At 41.5% G+C, this 20767-nt stretch overlaps 1 protein-coding gene across 3 annotated transcripts in view; it reads left to right on the forward strand.

Annotated features, from left to right (window-relative positions):
- The window catches only part of SNRK (SNF related kinase), a 75818-nt gene that overhangs the window by 1306 nt on the left and 53745 nt on the right, over window positions 1-20767 (forward strand). For 2 of the 3 annotated variants that reach the window (XM_073333322.1, XM_073333324.1), the window contains exons 2-4: window positions 2670-2885; window positions 3518-3660; window positions 9329-10022. In XM_073333322.1, the coding sequence (XP_073189423.1) occupies window positions 9434-10022 (589 nt within the window). In that variant the 5' untranslated portion in view covers window positions 2670-2885; window positions 3518-3660; window positions 9329-9433. The remainder of the gene's footprint in view (window positions 1-2669; window positions 2886-3517; window positions 3661-9328; window positions 10023-20767) is intronic. The other variant, XM_073333323.1, reaches the window with a different exon arrangement.

The following is a 20767-nucleotide window of genomic DNA, read 5'->3' on the forward strand; positions in this document are numbered from 1 at the left end:
GCCACCCCACTAACTACATCCATGAAATGTATCTTTTAAAATCTGTTTTATAGTTTTTAGTTATTCATGAAGTCCTAGGGTAACTAAGGTAAAATCCATGCTATCTTGAATATTGTATGCAGTTCTGATTGCCCCATCTCAAAAAGATGTATTAGAATTGGAAAATGTTGCCCTTCTCTTGTACAAAAATTATTATGGGTATGGAACAGTTTCTGTATGAGGAGAGATTAAAGAAATGGACTGGTCATCTTAGAAAAGAGATGACTAAGGCCATGTCTGCAATTACAAGCACAGCTGTAAGATCACTCGTGCAGTTATGTTATGACGACAGGAGAGAGCTCTCCCGTCGACATAATAAAACTAGATCAACAAGCAGCTGTAGCTGTGTCCGCAGAAGAGTGTCTTCTGCTAACATAGCACTGTGCACATGAGCACTTACACCGGCAAAACTTACGTAGCTCAGGGGGCTGTTTTTTTCACACCACTGAGCGACAAAAGTTTTGCTGACATAAGTGCTAGTGTAGACATGGCCTAAGGGGGAGGGATATGATAGAGGTCTATAAAATCATGAATGGTGTGGAGAAGTGAATAGGGAAGTGTTGTTTATCCCTTCACATAAAGGGAAAAACTCTGTAGTGACCTGGGGGATGCTGGAGACAAACTTGACTTTTCTCCAACTGGATTTTTTTACTGGTACATATGATAACTAGAGCATCTGTGGAGGGGTGCTTTCTGCACACACAAAGATTACTGAAGGGAGAAAGGTTTAAATTGTGGTATAAAAATGTTTTCTCATTACGGGACAATTTTACATCTGTCCTCCTACTCTATGCATCCTGTTAGAACTCGGATTGCAAACAAGTGACTTCCTCAGTGGTACCAGAGCAGTTCTTGAAACAATAGAGGTGTGATCTAAGACTTATAGCCATCTACTGGTGTGGATAAATTGCATCCAAATGATGTGAGTTTATGCCTTCCCTCTCTGGTGTACATGCTACTTAGTTATTATGTAGGCTGCTACATTTTTGCTTTTGAGCATTTTTATGGGGAATGCTTTTAGACCTCCAAAGGCACTTTTTCCATGTGTAGGGGGAGGAAGAAAATAAGGATCTTAGTAAAGTGGAATTTAAAGATAGGTTGAGACTGACTTATAGATTATAAAAGGGTTAAGCTCATCTTGCAAGAAATGTGCCACCAAGGAATTGATTAGTACTGAAATATTGTTGAAATCAGCTGAATTTTCGTTTTACGTAATGTGCTCCAATTGTCAACTACTGGGACTGAGGAGCCAATTGATTGTAGTGAGTAGCAATGACAGTTAGTTCTTGTAGGACTTGAAACAGATCAAGCATTAAAATACTATACAGTAACATGAGTTCATATGATTCCTCAGAGCTGCCAACAAAGCCAGATAAGACCAGATTTGACATTTCAAATGTATTTAAGGTAATAAAAAGCCGGAAATCTTAAAACAAACAAACACAACCCCCACACCCTTCCTGTATTCTTTATATAACATAAAGAAGAAGGGGGGGGGGGAAGCACAGACCCAATTTATTCCCTTAGTATGGTGGATGACATAAATTACATTTCATTCTTAGTGATATTCCCTATATTTAAATCCTGTTAGAACTGAAGTAAACTTTTTAAGTGTGCCTAATATAAGTGACTTAATGCTTTCTTTCTTATCTGATTGTGCAGTATGTCAAAGAGTTTAAATTCTGGTAACTGAAGTGAATGCAATGTGAAGACATATTGGTACATCATTTTTAAACTGGATATGTGCATTTGTTATACTAAAACCTCTAATCCTCACCTTTCTCTCCTTCAGTCTATTCATAATGTTACAAAGAGAATCTTTCTCACACACTGCTCTGACCACCTCATCCTCTCTTCAAATCCCTCTTACTTCCTGCCTTCTGAATCAGGTTTAAACAGCTCTTCTCCAGTCTACATCTTCATTTGAATCTTGCTCCCTGTACTCTGCCAATACCTTGTGTCTGACCACTTCCTCTTTATCATTCTTGCTTTCTTGTCTCTCTTTCTATGCTGTCCCTTACGCCTAGTATATCCTTGCTGTCGTGGTGTGCAACAAGATTCCTCTCTTTCCTCTTTCATATACGTCCTCAAAACATACTTTCATGACACTTACCAGTCATACTCCCCAACTGTCCCCCACTCCAAGAAATCCCCTGAAGTACTATAATTAATTTAAAAACTTTTTTTGCTGCACTGCTGTGCATCCAATCATCAGGTGGTTTGTGTTATTTTAGAGGGTAAGTTCCTTGGAGCAGGGACTTGTCCTTCTGTATGTTCTATACAGAGCTGAACTTACTGTGTGCGGCAAATAAATAAATACTGTCAGGTAAGTTAACAACTTAAGAGGTAGTACAAATTACTTCTGAAATGTAATTGACATTGAAATTCAACCACATCTGTAGTATAAAATAGCTGCTGTTTTAAGAGCACATGACAATAGTACACAGCATTTCAAGGATGTGCAAATTTGTGCATACAGTTGAAATTTCAGAGAGAGTATAGCTAGTCAGTATGTAGACACCCACGCAGAAATCTGGCCAGGACAATGGGGTTAAGAACCCTGTTGCAAAAAGAAGGTGGTATGCAATCTTTACTAATCACTAATGGACAAGATCTCTCTTTCATCTTAGACTACATCTCTCAACTGCACAGTGAATGCTACTACCATGATGGGGCATTATATGAAGTTGTATGGAAGAGTTTCTATTCATTGATTCACCAACATGACTCCTGCATCATCCTGTTTTCTTCAGCAGGCTCACACCCCATTAGTGACCAGGCATAACCCAGCTTATCTTGAGATATAAGATCTCAGCTCAGGATTTCATGACTAAAGTTCATATATAGTAAGTAAGGAACGAAAAATTTCACTTTTTTGCCAATTCTTAAGTAACTTAAGATGTTATTAATGAAGGTGTAGTATAGAAGCTGAGTAACTGGGTGGGGAAAAACTATGTTATTGAACTTTAAGGAAGAGCAGTTTGTGGCTACAGATCTCAGTGGGAAGGTTCCAGTATTATAAAGGCATATGTGTCCAGGCTAAGTTGGTATTCTGAACATTTATGGTATCCGACATTTATTAAACCAGTAATGCTCTAGGATTTAGTTCACAAGCATACTGTGGAAATCTTACTTTAGAGGGTGAGAGTGTGGCTTACAATAGGTTTTATATGTACTTGTCTCAGTATTCAGACATGGGACAGCATTTGACACTTCTAGCTCAGTCCACATGGATTAAAAAAAATCTTGATTTGTGCTTGTTTATTGATGTTACCTTTTGTCTGAGTATGCTTACAATAATGGATTAATCTCATTTGTTTTTTTTTTAAATGTGTCCCCATTGAAGAATCAGCTGAACATCTGTTGAAATGTTTTGAAGTCCAAGTATTCGTGTCTCTTATCTTTGTATATTCTACAAATATTTACTAGCCTTCCAGTGGAGGGAAATAATTTTTTTTTTAACTCTCTGCTTACCTAGGAGCGAGGGAAAGAAGAATGCAAAACTGGCATCAGTACTTGATATGGAAACATCATTAGACATTTGGAAAGGATGAAGAAAGTCTGAGACTTCATGAACAAAGAACAAACCCAAATGATATCTCTGAAAGGGGCACTGTCAAGGTTGGTGGAACCCAAATTTGATCAGTCTTTTCCTTCTTTTACAAAATGTTTGCAATTAACTTTCTCAAAATAAATGTGTTTTCCCCATTTAAAAAATAACCAGCGCTGCTATTCACGATCAGACCTACAATAATAAAGTATATGCATGTTGTAGAAGGGTAGACTTTCATCAGAGTAATACATCATTTCAAGCTTCCAAACAGTTGTTCTAAAATGATGGGTCGGGAGGATGAAGAGGGAAGATGTTGAGGGATTTATAATTCTGAAGTTTAGGGAAAAATACTTGGTTAATGCCAATTAATCTTCAAAACAAATCTTGGCCTGAGAAGATTATATGGTTTTATTTCTAGATTCAGGAAAGACTGACCAAAATGCTTGGTTTCTGGGCTGCTTCTTAGATTTGCTTTTTCTTTGTGGATGAATTGTAGTCAATTAATTGTTGGTTGGATTATGGGTAGCTGAGGTCTACGGTGGGTTGTTTGTGCTAGGGGAGAAGCTGTTTGCTGCTCTAGTGAATATTATGGTATGCTGCAAAAAAAATGTTTGGGTATGTGAACTGTCAAAATGGATTTATTTCAGTATTATGAAGATTTGGTATAACTGAAGAAATTTTATAGCTAAGAATTTCTATGTCTGGCTGTTCACAAAATAATGGACCTTTATAATTATATCATCCTGGCTACCATCTTGCTTTCTCCCCTGCTCTGTTACTTTTGCAATTACTATCTTAAGAGGTAGTATTAGATGTTAGCAGTTTACACCATTAATGCTTTATTTTTTTGAAAGCTTTCCAGCCTTTCACTATAAAAGTCTGATAAATCTGTCAAAATTGAAGTGAGGTTGGAGAACAAATTATGATCAGAATTGTGGGTATTTTCTGGTTAACTTTCTTACCACACACAAGGGCTATAAATGAAGGATGTAAACTGCTGGAAGTTGAGATTCCCAGCTTTCCAGTGGTGGTATGACATTTCTTTCTAGCTGTGATGGTTCATAAGATATCAAACCTTAATATTTTCTAGATTGAGGGACCAGTGAAATACAGTGGTGGTGCTTGTCTAGGAAAGACCATAACAAGTCTGAGACTTGCAAAATTTTCATTCTTTGCTGTTTAAATATAAGACTACAGCACTTCACGTGCCTAGCTTTGGTACTTGGAATTCTCTTCCCAAACCCTTTGTATAAAGAGGGCTGGGTAGGAATGATATTAACTGATGTGCCCCTCCCTCTATTGATTCTATGTGCTATTCAAAATATATTGGTGATCAGTGAGATCATGAAGAGTTGGACACTTCCCTTGTTACATCTAATCTGATTTAGTTCCCTATGGTTGACTTTTGAATCAAATTTCACCTCTTACTTCCCTCAGGTGTAAGAAATCACTTTTGGGATGGAGTGGGCCATTTCAATGGCCAAAGGTGAAAGTGTGTTTCAATCAATTGGTTACAAATCTCTGTTTAATCTTCCATCTTTGTGCCCTGTTGATATATGTTGGGCTACACGTAGTGGTCTTCCTGAGCCTGCTATACCAGAGATACCTTTATATGCATCCCTTTTACCCCTGAAAAATACCTTCTAATGCTGTTATTTTTAGATTGAAATAAAAACTAAATACATAACAGGACTCAACAGTGTTCATCCTGCAGGATGGTTCTCCAGTTTTTCAAACAGACTTGCGATCAGGAACGTCTATTGGATGATATGTTTGACAGTCCTCTCTATTTCCAGTCAAAACTGGGTTTTGTTCAGCCAAAAATCCCTCATAATAAAACATTAGCTTTGCTTTTATACCACTTTAACCAAATACACATGAGTAATATTTTCTCTTGAGCTATCTTGAAAGCCATGTTTTGACCAAGTATATTTTTTTGTGTCCCAGTTAAGTACAGAAAATAAGACTTAATGGAAATGGATAATGCTTTCCATTAGCAGGTATCAAAGCACTTTACAAAGGAGTTAAGTCTCATTATCCCCATTTTACAGATGGGGGAAACTGAGGCATACAGTGGTGAAGTGACTTGGCCAAGGGTCATCTAGTAGGCAAGTGGTAGAGCTGAGAATTAGAACAGAGATCTCCTGAGTCCCATTCCAGTGCCCTTGAAAGCATTAATGAAAGAATAGTAGTTGAATTTTTCAAGCTTAGAATATTTGAAATTTTGGTAGTGCACGCATATGATGAAATTTGTGTATTATTATAAATAATTATGTGCCTGTTGGCTACTAATGAATACTTTACTTTTCCTCTCAAACCTTGTTAAGTTTACAGTTGATGTCCTGTGTTTCAATTTTCTAAGACTTAACCTTTTTAAACTGCCATCAATTATGAACCCATGACTTTAGATTAAGTTCACAATTTTGGGGAACTCTATTGCTGGATTTGCAACTCATTCTAGCTCACCTGTTGTGTAAAAATGGGAAACAAAAATGCAGCATTAATATGGAAAGTCTTCGTTATCTTCCCCTTGCTCTGACCCTATTTTTTCCTTCCCTTTTTGTGAATATTTGTCCCATTGAAGGTGCTGTCGTTTGAAAATTTCTCAATAGCTAATGCATAGCTGACTTTTGATCAAAAGCTTTTTGTGACAGGTTGAAGTTTAAAGACAAACTGTCACCTTTTAATCAGATTTTACATAAGTGCATAGTTGCAGGTACTACGCTTGGTCTTGAGCCCTCCTGCCAACATTTTAGTGGTATTGGAAATCGTTCTCTTTTCTTTCTCTGTTGCTGTTAGTGAGATGCACAGAGAATAGGGGAAAATCTCTCTTCCTATTTGTTCGCTTTGTACATTTTCAGAACCTTGGCATATGATCAGTTTCCCTATTTTCTCCCAGTCTTTTAGTTATAGTAATCTTAAATGCAGTAGTAATAGTTGATTTAAATCTCACTTTTGTCTCATCTCACGGTCTGTCTAGGTTTTTTACAGTGCCCCATCGTGGTCTGAGCAGTTCACACAATTAAAGTTTGTGTGTGTTTAATGTGTGTATATATAAGCTTCTCTTTTTCCTCCAGTGTTCAGAGAATGGACTATTTTGGGTTTTTCTTGTTGATGTTAGAGGAAAGTTAGGTCAAAATGGATTTTGTATTTTTGACCTCAAGGTTAGCTTTACCTCATGCAGTACCAAGATCTAGTTTTATGGGTCAATCACTAAGAAAGGTATTTCCCATGCACATAAATCACATTCCAGAATTTGACATTACTAGTGGAATGTAGCTTGAGGTGGTGATCACTGAGTGAGGTGGTCAGATGATTTGAGCCAGTTGCATGGAGGCTTTGGGGGAGGATGACTAAAACCTTGGGTCTTTTGCTATTTCATAGGAAGCCAGCAAAAAGAGTGGAGCACTGGGATAATATGCTTTGGCAGGCTGTGTTGCTGAGCAGTTGGGCTACTATGTTCTGAACCAGTTTTAGCTTTTAATTTAAGATCATCAGTTTCAGTCCTACACATGAAGGAATAAAATAACTGAGCAGGGAGTTTGAGTATAAATTTCACTGTGGGTAAGTTCAAATTAGATAGAAGGCACACAGTTCTTGTCAACTGTATTTAGAAATGACTTTTTTATGGCTGTAGGCTATTTGCGTACAGAGAAGCAGTGGTTGTGAGTTCTTTAACATGCTTCATTCTTCTTGTAAGCATAGCTTTAGTCTTTCTAGGATTTATCTTCCAATAGCTGCTCTAACACAAGAAGTAGGGGCCACCAAATGAAATTAATAGGTAGCAGGTTTAAAACAAACAAAAGGAAGTATTTCTTCACACAGTGCACAGTCAACCTGTGGAAGTCTTTGCCAGAGGATGCTGTGAAGGCCAAGACTATAGTAGGGTTCAAAAAAGAACTAGATAAAATCATGGAGGATAGGTCCATCAGTGGCTATTAGCCAGGATGGGCAGAGATGGTGTCCTTAGCCTCTGTTTGCCAGAAGCTGGGGATGGGCGACAGGGGATGGATCACTTGATGGTTACCTGTTTTGTTCATTCCCTCTGGAGCACCTGGCATTGTCCACTGTCAGAAGACAGGATGCTGGGCTAGGTGGACCTTTGGTCTGATCCAGTATGGCCATTCTTATGTTCTTCATCCAGTTGCTGGTTGTGCTGTTTAGTGTCTTCATATAGATGTTGAACAGGTTAAGGGAGAGGATAAATTGTTGTCCACATCTGAAGGCTATTGAGGTGAAGGAGCATGTGCCCATCACAACTTAGTTTGATGTGAGATGACCAGTTGAAACCATCTCCGATCCAGTGCTGCTAACAATGCCTGCATATGAAATGGGGAGTAGGATTTTTGATAGGAGTACAAATGTTTCTTTTTACTGGTCAAGAAGAGCACATTCATCAGTGCCATCATATCTCTGTTCCATGTCCAGCCCTGAAGCTTAATTGGATGGGGCCCAGAATATTGGCAGAATCTAGGTGGAGTTGGAGGTGACCTTGCTCAAGAATAGAAGGCTAGATACTAGATAGTAATTTCTTAACTAATGGTCAGATTGTGATGTGATTCATGGAGACTGTTAGGTCTCTTTTTAGAGGAGGTATTAATGAGCTCAGTTAGGGGGCAAAGACTTTCTCAATACTTCCACTAGCTGACAAGAGCATGGATTAGGGTTGCAGCCTCCCTCATGGCTTCGTTTTCTTGCAGTGCTTCCTGTTTGTCTGTGAGCATAGACTGAATTTGGATATAGAGTGTTTCTTGTGCTTGATTCCTGTTGTTGTGAATGAATGACCTTCTCTGAGAAGTAGGCTAATTGTTCTTTGAAGTGGGAGGTATTGGGGTCTGGAATTGAGTGGAAACTTTCTGGGTTAGAAGACTCCTTGTCCCCTTTTAAGACTTGTTCTGTTTCTTTTACAGTTCCATGGTTATGTTTTTGTAGTGCTTTTTTAAATTGCCAAATACACTTGTTGAAATTTTAAGTAACTTTTTAAATACAAAAGGGACTTTCATGCATTGATAAACGATCACTAAATTTGAGTTAGAAAGTGAAATCTAGTACCTCATTCTGAGCCGTGGTAAATGGGAAATTGTTACCCAACATATTTTAACGTCACTGCAGTAGAACATTGATCCAAGAAATGAGGATGTTTCACCTCATTTTTTGGCATATTTTAACACTTACGTTGCAGCACATAACAGTTATTCTGTGATTCAAAGTTCTATTGGCATTACTTTGAATTCTGATGATTAGCTCCCCTGTTTTAACAAGAACATGTAGACTTCAGCTTTTAAGGGCTTCTATAATTGACCATTTTTATACTGTAGTCATGTGGAAGAACTAATTTATCCAAACTACAGCTTCCTTGAAGTGTTAATCACACATTGTATTTTCCAAATCCAAGGCACATCAAGGGTATCCAGTTTTTGAGAGAAGTTTTTGGGTATCATGAGATTCCTCTAATGCCCTTTGAGTAAATTTCTCTTGAAATTCCATTACTCTTCATCCCATTGTGCCTTTGAAACTCACTTTCATCAAACACATGGACAACATGGTTTTCTGACCGGTGCTGGTCAGCAGTACATTGCTTTAGTTAGGGTGTTGGCAAAATATTCTTTTTGAAGAACTCATCTGCTGAATAACTTCAGAAGTATTCTATAACGCCCACATTGTAATTATTTTTGAATGGCTTACACTAAGGACGAAGTGAATATATGTAATCATGTCTCTCTTTCTATGTTTTAGATATGTTTGGCAGTGAAAATGGATTACTTATTTGGAAAAAATATCCTTGTATGAGAAGATCCCCATTCCAAACAGTTTAAACATTATTCCTTCTTCAGGAACAGTATGGCAGGCTTCAAACGAGGGTATGATGGAAAAATTGCTGGACTGTATGATTTGGATAAAACCTTGGGCAGAGGCCACTTTGCTGTGGTCAAACTTGCCCGGCATGTCTTTACAGGTGAAAAAGTAGCAGTGAAAGTAATTGACAAGACCAAACTGGACACTCTAGCCACTGGGCATCTTTTCCAAGAAGTTAGATGCATGAAACTAGTGCAGCATCCTAATATTGTTCGACTGTATGAAGTGATTGACACCCAGACCAAACTTTACCTTATCTTGGAGCTTGGTGATGGAGGAGATATGTTTGATTACATCATGAAACATGAAGAGGGACTTAATGAGGACCTGGCTAAGAAATACTTTGCTCAGATAGTTCATGCTATATCTTATTGCCATAAACTACATGTAGTTCACAGAGACTTAAAACCAGAAAATGTTGTCTTCTTTGAAAAACAAGGACTTGTGAAATTGACTGACTTTGGCTTCAGCAACAAATTTCAGCCTGGAAAGAAGCTTACTACCAGTTGCGGATCTCTAGCATATTCTGCTCCTGAAATTCTACTTGGGGATGAGTATGATGCACCAGCAGTGGGTAAGTCACTCTTCTTAAATTTGACCAGTAATGTTAACTTATATACCTCAGCATTTTACCAGTTAGACTTCTTCCCTTCCAAAATAATGCCATCCTTAGAAAAGAAGTCTTATAGTAAAGATTGGATCACTGAGTCAAGGTTACAGTAGCTTTATTTGAAGGAGACACTATTTAGTCTATTTAAGAAGAACTTTCAAACTGCTTGTTAAATCTTTTATTTTTATCTTAAACCTCATAAAAATGGAAACCCATGCAATATATGGACTGGATTAAAATAAACTATCAATAGTACGGTGTATGCAGTATGCCTTCTGGTATATAGTGATTCAAACAAAATCCAGCTCCTTTCATAGGGAACAGAAAGGTAAAATTTAAAAACAAAACAAAACTCCCCAAATCTAAACACACAAGAATCACTTACCTCACAAACAGAAGTAAACTTTGAAAATGAGCAATTCTTCTTTTGAGTGCTTTTCCGTGTGTATTCCATTCTTCGTGAGCATTTGCTTGAAATCAGAGTCTTTTGGCCAGCAGTGTCTGTTGAGTCCTCCCATGCACCCTGAAGGCCCTTGTGCTCCCATACCAAGAGCATAAAGGGCAGCATGGGACCCTACTGCCACTCAGTTCCTTCTTACCTCCTGTGGCTTTGAGACGGTGCACCCAGAGTCCACGATCACTTTCTCTCTTAATAAGGAAAATTTGGATTTAGTGTATATATTAGTACAGTAAATTTGGTTTGGTTTAGTTGCCTGTTGGCATCACCTCTTTGATAGGTTTTGCTTAGTTCTGAGAAGTCTTTAATATTTGTACATATTCCCAGCTGGGATCTTTCAGTACTAGTGCTTAAAGATGTTGCAGGCAAAGTCTTCTGGATTAAATTTTGGCCCCCTTGTGAAGCAGCCGTTTCCATTAATGATGGGCATACAAGATCTCATTGTTTTGAGGGGGTCACATTTCCCCTTAAATGCACCATGTGCAAGTCCTTTTCGAGAGGGCTTTGAAGTTTGAGAAGCGAAGCTTAAAATGTTCCACTTAACCACTCCGTGCAGCCTGCCTCAGATCCAGGTCTGTCTGACCCATTCCTGGTCATCAGTCTGTTGTGTCCAAAAGTGCCCGTGTCAGCTTGGCTTCAGTTAGCTGCAGGGCTCCAGTAAGCAAGCTGCAATTTCAGAGATTTCGGTAGGACTGTCCCTGTTAATGTTCCTGAGGGTAAGGAGCATTGCTCCGCCTCTAAAATTAGTCAGTTCTCATATCTCTAGTGTAAAGAAGAGGTCAAAACAGCCTCTTGACTCCCAATCTAAGGAGTCTCCACAGCTTGAACTGAATACTGGAGGAGATTCAAGGGAACATGGTACTGGCTAACTGATACTGCACACTGCAGGATACAGTGTTCTTGAGTAGTACCAAGACAATGGTTATTTACGTTATTTCGGCACTGTGTGTGTCTTTATTGGTTGCTACCTCTTCAGCACTGATGAAAATATCAGTACCAAGTGAATTGACTGTGGCTACCCTTATGGGCTGCACATTAGATTTGAGATTTGCAGCACCATATATCCTGGTACTGATGAGGTACACATTACTGAAGAAGCTCTACGTTATGGAGGAACCTAAGTCTCTCTTATTGTCTCTTGGGCTTAACGTTCCATCGGTACTCATGCCCGCTGCTGCAGTGGTACCAACCTTGTCTTCAGCACCACCTGCTGCTGGGTTACAACCTATTACTGCTGCCTCAGCAGCCCCACCTTTAGAGATGGAATTTTCGTATTCCTCATCTGACTCACAAAAAAATGAGGCAAGTTCTCCAACTGTTCCCCTAGGACTCCTTTTCCAAGTTCTGTGGATCAGAAAGAGTCTAGAGTCTCCTATATTTAGATCTGTAGGAATTATGAGGGTAGCTTTATGCCCTTGTACCCTTCCCTTTTGGCCCATACTCCTTTTCCCTGTACTGTTCCTGCATGGCCATACTGGAACCTTGGGGTCCATATTGGTTTATCTCTTATGCACCATCTCAGAGCAAGAGCTACTTAGAGGCAGAGAACATTGTAACCTCAGACATCCCGTGATGACTCTCTGCCTGCAGAGGAAGAACAGCCCCAAGACAAGATTAGGACATGCAGGCACCCGTGGCTATCTCCTCTTCCTTTCCAAATGTGTCAGTAATCCTTTCATCTGGATGTCTATAAAGGCTTCCAGTATTTGGTGAGAAGGGTAACTGAATCACTCCATATTTCATTTGAAGAGGTGCAGGAGGCCCCTCATAAGTTTTTGAACATTTTGCACACTTCTTGCCATTAACAAAGCCGTATTGGAATCTCCTAAAAATATCTGGCAGACACCAGCAACTGTTGTCCCAAATTCAGAAAAGCAGGTCAGAGATAGTATGTACTGTTGGTAAGAACAGAATATTTTTTCACATCTGCTACCAGGGTTTTTAGTTGCTGCTGCTGTGAATTGAAAGCATAGGCTGCATCAACCTAAAGTGACTCTATCTGAAATGGAAATGAATCTAGTTCAATTTTAAGAGTTACCTGGGCAAGTCTGAGAGGTAGAATTTCAAACTATCAGGCTCTTCTTGCCCTCTGATGTTAATTACAATAAGTTTAGTCTGCAGAGACAAACTGTCACAGAAAGAAGACTTCAGGTCCCTGATTGCTATGGGGCGGTTAGATGCAAGAACATCTCTGCAGGCAGCACTGAATGCTGTGGGTACCACTAGTTGGTTCATGGCATCACCTATAGTGACAAGACACTTTTCTTGGACTCTAGAGTTCTGGGTTCTCAAGAGAAGTACAATATACAGTGGAGGATGTTCTGTTCATGGGCTCCAGTTTGTTCAGCAGAAAGACGGATGATGCCCTTCACATCTCGAAGGATTCCTGTGCCATACTTTGTTCTTTAGGAATCTGCATGCTGCAGTGAAGAGGAAAGAGTAGATCCCATTCTTACTCTAGTCAAAAAACAGCACCAAGCACTGTCCAAGGTCCTCAGAACTTCCTTGAAAGTGTCAGTGACTTCAGAAGAGAAAATCTTTTAGATTCTACTTCTGCCTCCCAGCTGGCTTCAGCAAGTAAGCAATCCTTTTGATGGGCTTGTGGAGAGATGCAAATTAATCACTTTTTTGATTTTCCTTCTTTGCTTCCCTTTTGGAAACTACCTCTTTTTTTTGGGGGGGGGGAGGTGTTATGAAACTTGGTAACAATGCAGGAGAAATGTTTCTATTATAATTCCTCATACCCAAACAGTGTGATCGAAGCCATTTATGGATTTGAGTGTGCCCAATACCTACATCTGCCAGAAAAAGTTTAGAATGGTCACCACAGCCTCTGTAATGCCAGCTCTAGATCCAGAAAATTATTTTGCGGCTCTCACCCTCTATAGTGCCTGCTTTCATATTGCCATACATCTTGCACACAAGAAATACTTAAGATTCTTGGTAGGTCATAACCACTTCCAGTACGGAGTTCTACCTTTTTGCCTCTTCGTAGCACTTAAGTGTTTAACAGAGTGTAGTGGTAGGAGCTGCACACAATGGGGTATGTCTATATTTGATCAAAAATCTGCAGCTGGCCCATGCCTGCTGACTCGGGCTTGTGGGGCTTGGGCAAAGGGGCTGTTTAATTGTGGTGTGAACATTCTGGCTTGGGCTGGAGCCTGGGCTCTAGGACCCTGTGAGGTGGGAGGGTCCCAGCACTCTGGCTGCAGCCTGAGACCAAACGTCTACAATGCAATTAAACAGCCCCTTAGCCTGAGCCCTGTGAGCCTGAGTCAGCTGGCACAAGCCAGCTGTTGGTGTCTAATTTCAGGGTAGACATAGGCTATTATCCCCTAGCTCCTTAAGGATATCCACAACTGTCTTATCAGAGGGAAGTCTCAGCATCATGTGCAGAACTCCATTCAGTGAATTCTTCAGCGCTTCATGTCCTTCAGCTGAAAAGTCCATTTTGACACTAATGCAACAGATTTTATAAGGATTGTTTTGACTCCAAGACAGCAAGAGCTCATTTACCCCAGGATAGGTTTTGAAACGGTGCGTGCACATCATGTAACCTCAGAAAAATTCTCAAACAAGAGAAGAATTTGTCTGAGCCTGCTGGGATCACATGGCGGCCTGCACTTTTGCCTCACAGCATGCCAGGCTAACCTGTATTCTACATGCAGGCCTTACAAAATCAGTTTACATTCTGAGCAGGCCCAACTTGGACATGCCTCAGACATTCAGTAAGATGTTTTCTCCTTATTGAGCTGTTGGATGGACCCTAGCAAGGAGTGCAAAGGAATTCCCTTCTCTCCACTCTTCCAGCCAAAACTGTAATGACAGATGCCTCACATCTGGGTTTGGGAGTGCGCCTAGAACACCAATCAAGCATGAGACAGGTGGACTCATGAGGAGACTCATTCACACAACTATATTGGAACTCGGAGTTGTTTGCAAAGCGTACATACACTTCTTTCCTCTGATTCAAAGACTGTACATTCAGACCATGACAGACAGCATAACTGCTATGTTTTATATAAACAGGAAGGAAGAGCTGTGGTCATCTCCTGTGTGCCAAGAGGCAGTTCAGTTATGAAACTAGTGCCTTAGGGTATGTTTACACCATGAGATTAGGTCGAATTTATAAAAGTCATTTTTTTAGAAATTGTTTTATATAGTTGATTGTGTCCCCACACAAAATACTGTAAGTGCATTAACTCAGTGGAGTGCTTCCACAGTACCGAAGCTAGCGTCGACTTCTGGACCGTTGCACTGTGGGTAGCTATCCCACAGTTCCCGCAGTCTCCGCCGCCCATTGTAATTCTGGGTTGAGATCCCAATGCCTAATGGGGCAAAAAAATTGTCATGGGCGGTTCTGTGTACATGTCGTCAGACCCTCCATCCTTCCATGAAAGGAATGGCACACAATGGTTTCGCGCCTTTTTCCCTGAGTTATCTGTGCAGACGCCATACCACGGCAAGCATGGAGCCCGCTCAGCTAACTATCACCCTACATCTCCTGGGTGCTGGCAGACACGGTACTGCATTGCTGCACAGCAGCAGCTCATTGCCTTGTGGCAGCAGACAGTGCAATAGGCCTGATAACCATCGTCATCATGTCAGAGGTGTTCCTGGCCGCCTTGGTAGGGTCGGTCAGGAGTGCCTGGGCAGACATGGGCTCAGGTACTAAAATAAGAGTAACTCGACCAGGTCATTCTCTTTAGTCCTGCTGGCAGTCCTATTGCACCGTCTTCTGCCGAGCATGCAGGAGATGAGGATGGCTAGCAGTCCTTCTGCACTGTGTGCTGCTAGCCAAAGATGTAAAAGCTAGATGGAGTGGATCAAAACAAGAAATACACCAGATTTGTTTTGTATGCATTTGCTCCCCCCTCCATCACTCCCTCCCTCTGTGAAATCAACGGCTGACAATTGGTTCGGTGAGGTCTGTTGGGGCACCTTGAAAAGTTTAATGGAGATTCAGTCCTGCCTGAAATACCGGGGGGAGGGATAGCTCATTGGGTTGAGCATTGGCCTTCTAAACCCAGGGTTTTGAGTTCAATCCTTGAAGGGGCTATTCTGTGTGACAGTTGTTTTTGTTTCTCCTTGCTGTAAAGCTACCCCCTTTGTTGATTTTAATTCCCTGTAAGCCAACCCTGTAAGCCATGTTGTCAGTCGCCCCTCTCTCCATCAGAGCAACGGCAGACAATCATTCCGCGCTTTTTTTTCTGTAAGCATGGAGCCTGCTCAGATCACTTTGGCAATTTGGAGCACAGTAAACACCATGCGCATTGTCCAGCAGTGTATGCAGCACCAGAACCTGGCAAAGCGAAACCGGGCGAGTAGGCGACGTCAGCGCGGTGACGAGAGTGATGAGGACATGGACACAGACTTCTCTCAAAGAACGGGCCCTGGCAACGTGGGCATCATGATGCTAATGGGGCAGGTTCATGCTGTGGAATGCCGATTCTGGGCCCAGGAAACAAGCACAGACTGGTGGGACCACATAGTGTTGCAGGTCTGGGACGATTCCCAGTGGCTGCGAAACTTTTGCATGAGTAAGGGGACTTTCATGGAACTTTGTGACTTGCTTTCCCCTGCCCTGAGACGCAAAAATACCAAGATGAGCAGCCCTCACAGCTGAGAATCGAGTGGCAATAGCCCTGTGGAAGCTTGCAGTACCAGAAGGCTACCAGTCAGTTGGGAATCAATTTGGAGTGGGCAAATCTACTGTGGGGGCTGCTGTGATGCAAGTAGCCAACGCAATCAAAGATCTGCTGATATCAAGGGTTGTGACCCTGGGAAATGTGCAGGTCATAGTGGATGGCTTTGCTGCAATGGGATTCCCTAACTGTGGTGGGGCTATAGACTGAACCCATATCCCTATCTCTACATAAACCACAAGGGGTACTTTTCAATAGTGCTGCAAGCACTGGTGGGTCATAAGGGATGTTTCACCGACATCAGCGTGGGATGGCCGGGAAAGGTACATGACGCGCTCATCTTCAGGAACTCTGGTCTGTTTCAAAAGCTGCAGGAAGGGACTTTATTCCCAGACCAGAAAATAACCGTTGGGGATGTTGAAATGCCTATAGTTATCCTTGGGGACCCAGCCTACTCCTTAATGCCATGGCTCATGAAGCCATACACAGGCAGCCTGGACAGTAGTCAGGAGCTGTTCAACTACAAGCTGAGCAAGTGCAGAATGGTGGTAGAATGTGCATTTGGACATTTAAAAGCGCGCTGGTGCAGTTTACTGACTCGGTTAGACCTTAGCAAAACTGATATTCCCCTGCTATTACTGCTTGCTGTGTGCTCCACATTCTCTGTGAGAGTAAGGGGGAGACGTTTATGGCGGGGTGGGAGGTTAAGGCAAATCGCCTGGCCGCTGGTTAGGTGTAGCCAGACACCAGGGTGGTTAGAAGAACACAGGAGGGCACGGTGCGCATCAGAGAAGCTTTGAAAACCAGTTTCATGACTGGGCAGGCGACGGTGTGAAAGTTCTGTTTGTTTCTTCTTGATGAAACCCCCACCCTCCTTGGTTCACTCTACTTCCCTGTAAGGTAACCACCCTCTCCTCCTCCCTTTGGTCACCGCTTTCAGAGGCAATAAAGTCATTGTTGCTTCAGAATCATGCATTCTTTATTAATTCATCACACAAATAGGGGGATAACTGCCAAGGTAGCCCGGGAGAGGTGGTTGAGGACGGAAGCACCGGCAGGGGTGGTGGAGGAGGGAAGGACAAGGCCACACAGCACTTGAAGAGTTTAAAACTTACTGAATGCCAGCCTTCTGTTGCTTGGGCAATCCTCTGGGGTGGAGTGGCTGGGTAGCCAGAGGCCCCCCCCCCCGCCACCAAGTTCTTGGGCGTCTGGGTGAGGAGGCTATGGAACTTGGGGAGGAAGGTGGTTGGTTACTCAGGGGCTGTAGCTGCAATCTGTGCTCCTCCTGCCTTTCCTGCAGCTCAATCGTATGCTGGACCATATTAGTTTGAACCTCCAGCAGCCTCCGCGTTGAATCCTGCCTCCTCTCATCATGCTGCCGCCACCTTTCAGCTTCAGCCCTCTCTTCAGCCTGCCACCTCTCTTCCTGGTCACTTTGTGCTTTCCTGCCCTCTGACATTGTCTTCCTCCGCACATTCATCTGTGCTCTGTCAGTGTGGGAGGACAGCATGAGCTCAGAGAACATTTCATTGTAAGTGCGTTCTTTTTTGCCTTCTAATCTTTGCTAGCCTCTGGGAAGGAGAAGATCCTGTGATCCTTGAAACACATGCAGCTGGTGGAGGAAAAAAAAGGGACAGTGGTATTTAAAAACACATTTTATAGAACAATGGGTACATTCTTTCACGGTAAACCTTGCTGTTAACACTACATACATAGCACATGTGCTTTTGTTGCAAGGTCGCATTTTGCTTCCCCCCACCGTGTGGCTAACCCCCCCCCCCGCTTCCCCATGGCTAACAGTGGGGAACATTTCTGTTCAGCCACAGGCAAACAGCCCAGCAGGAATGGCCACCTCTGAATGTCCCCTTAAGAAAAGCACCCTAGTTCAACCAGGTGACCATGAATGATATCATGGTCATTGGATTCGTACTAATGTATCATAGTTTCCGTGGTGTCCTCTGTGGCGTGGCGGGGAGGGACTCGCTTCCAGCTGTAGGTCGTCCTGTTGGTGGAAATTTTTGATAATGCAATGTCTTTGGAAATGGGTTGAGTTGGGTATCATTCAGCCCCTTTTCCAGTGATCACGGTGGTACCAAAGATGACAAACCTAGAATAGTTACGTAGATATATATTGGAGAAAACGTTTACAAATCGAATTTTTTAAAAATTCTACTTAAACACAGATATACATTGCTTACATTAAAAGGACATTGATCTTGCCTAATCCTAGGGAAGTTGTCCTTGACATGTAGGACTGAAAACATTTATTCATCAGTGACATCTGTCTGGGGCACCACTGCTAAACATGTTGTGTCACTAATCCTTGTTCAAGCCGCACTCGCACATCTCCATACAAAACAGGGTGCCAGCCAAACATTTTGCAAGATAGTGAGCATCTGGTCTTTGCACATGAGTGTTTGATTTGCTGAAAGATTGATTCAGGAGTGCATAGTATTTCACATATAGCTGGTGTGATTAGTCCATCCTCCAAGACCCATCCATGTGTGATAGCAGAAGGTAGTTTTGGATGCGCTCAATCATCCTGGAGCCATTCTGTTGCTTGATAAATTTCTCTCTTATTAGCAGGTATAAACGCATCCTTGTCCTTGTTGATTTTTCTCCTTTTGTCTGCTTCTTGGAAAACATCCGCCAACTCTGCCAGTGTCGTAATGTTGGTTTTTAAACGGTAAACTTGGTATATGAATGCCTCCAGTGCATTTTTGGCCTCATCAGTGACTGTCTCAGCCGTTCCAAGCAGCCTCAGAGTGAGGCAGAATCAAATGCCTTTCAGTAAGATAAATTTGGTCTTTCCAGGCAACTTTCCAGTAGTGTCACATGCTGAAAGATGTGGAAACCTGGCAGTACGGTGGCTTTTAACAGTTTGAGTGATAGGAACACATCTCTGAGGGATATACAGAAATTCTGTTCCTCAGCAGCAGGCACAAAAACAGAATCTTGCAGAAGTCTTGGGTAGCATCTCAGAGAGAGCACTAGAACATCTGTCTTGTGCAAAAAGTCTGGAGTTTAGTTGCACTATTCTCTGTGGCATTGATAGCATGAGCCTCCTTATGGGAACTATGAGGAAACTCCACTGACCATTGCGAGGCAGAAGCTTCGTTATGCCATGTGAAGATGAAATTCTTTGTATGTTGGAGCATTTTTCCTGCTAGTTAACGCCTCCTTTGTGGATATATAAAACAGTAGCTTCTTCATTGTGAGATTGGAGAAGTTTGTGGAGTCAGGTTTCAGAGTAGCAGCAAAGAAAAGGAGTACTTGTGGCACCTTAGAGACTAACACGCATTTTACTTTCCATGCAATGTTCTTGCTAAGAGTGACTGCTTCATACAGTTTCTCACCTGTCTCACATGTTGGGTTTCTGGGTTACAGCAGAAAGGTAGGGTTCTTCTTGAAATGCACGCCATAGGACCTACTATAAGGTGCGTCTCACCACAGTTGGCACTTGTCCTAGCACTTTCAACTCTTTCCTGATGCTTGATGTACTTTCTCTCCAACCTTGCCAATGCAGTTTATGGGTGTACTTGTTATATTGTGTAAGGTGCCACCAAGTATTGTGTTTAACCAAGTCCTCCATGATGGTATTCTTCAAGGATTCAGCAACTAGTTGGTACTGCTCATCTCCCCACTGATGCCTAAAAATGATCAAGACCAAAAAAACCAAGGATTTTGTAATAAATTACTTGGTAATCATAATTAATTGTTATGTAATGTATGATATGTAACTTGTGTGTGCCATTTACAGATGGATTCCAGTAATTTCTACCTGGATACTGATGTCTTAATCACTCATTACAATTCTTTTTACGTCATAAAGCTGATAATCAATATCGCTGAACTGCATCTTCTTTGTTGATGATGGCAAATCCACTTGAAGCACACATTCCATTTATAGTAATCTGTAACATTAAAAAGTTCATGGATCACGTTCTGAGCATTAATTGATAACACAGTACTGTCAATCAACAACCACAATTTAATTTTGTGAAAGCTGCATATTTGACATGCCTGTGTAAAAGTATAATTAAAAGTTGATATGTAAACATTTTCTCAAATATATATCTACAAAATTGTTCTAGGTTTGTCTTGTTTGGTACCATTGTGGGAGAATGGGCTTTCGAATGATATCCAACTTGACCCATTTCCAATGACATTGTAATATCAACATTTTCACCAACTGGAGGACCTAGGGATGAGGGGGGCAAGTCCACCTGCCCACCATGTTGCAGAGGGTGATGCCATTGAAATTATAAATATTTACGAATCAAATGACCCCTCCCTTACCTTTATATCATTAACTTGCCCACAAAATTACACATGCTCCCAGACAAATGATCTAATGGGAAGTGGGAACCAGCAGTTTAAGGATGAGATGCTGACTTGACCTTTAAAAGTAGCAGAGCAGACACAATTAACTAAAGAAAAATAAAATAACAATGAGAGAGCACTAATGTCTAAGAATTAAACTCTGGAGATGGCTAGTTTCTCTTACCTGCTGGAGATGGCAATAATTGGAGATTGCCAGGGTGTCAAATGATAATTATAGTTATTGCCTTTGAAGTTCTAGTTTTTTTTGTTTCCTCCTACTGGAA

The sequence above is a fragment of the Lepidochelys kempii genome, chromosome 2, assembly GCF_965140265.1.
Source record: "Lepidochelys kempii isolate rLepKem1 chromosome 2, rLepKem1.hap2, whole genome shotgun sequence".
Taxonomy (NCBI): domain Eukaryota; kingdom Metazoa; phylum Chordata; order Testudines; family Cheloniidae; genus Lepidochelys; species Lepidochelys kempii.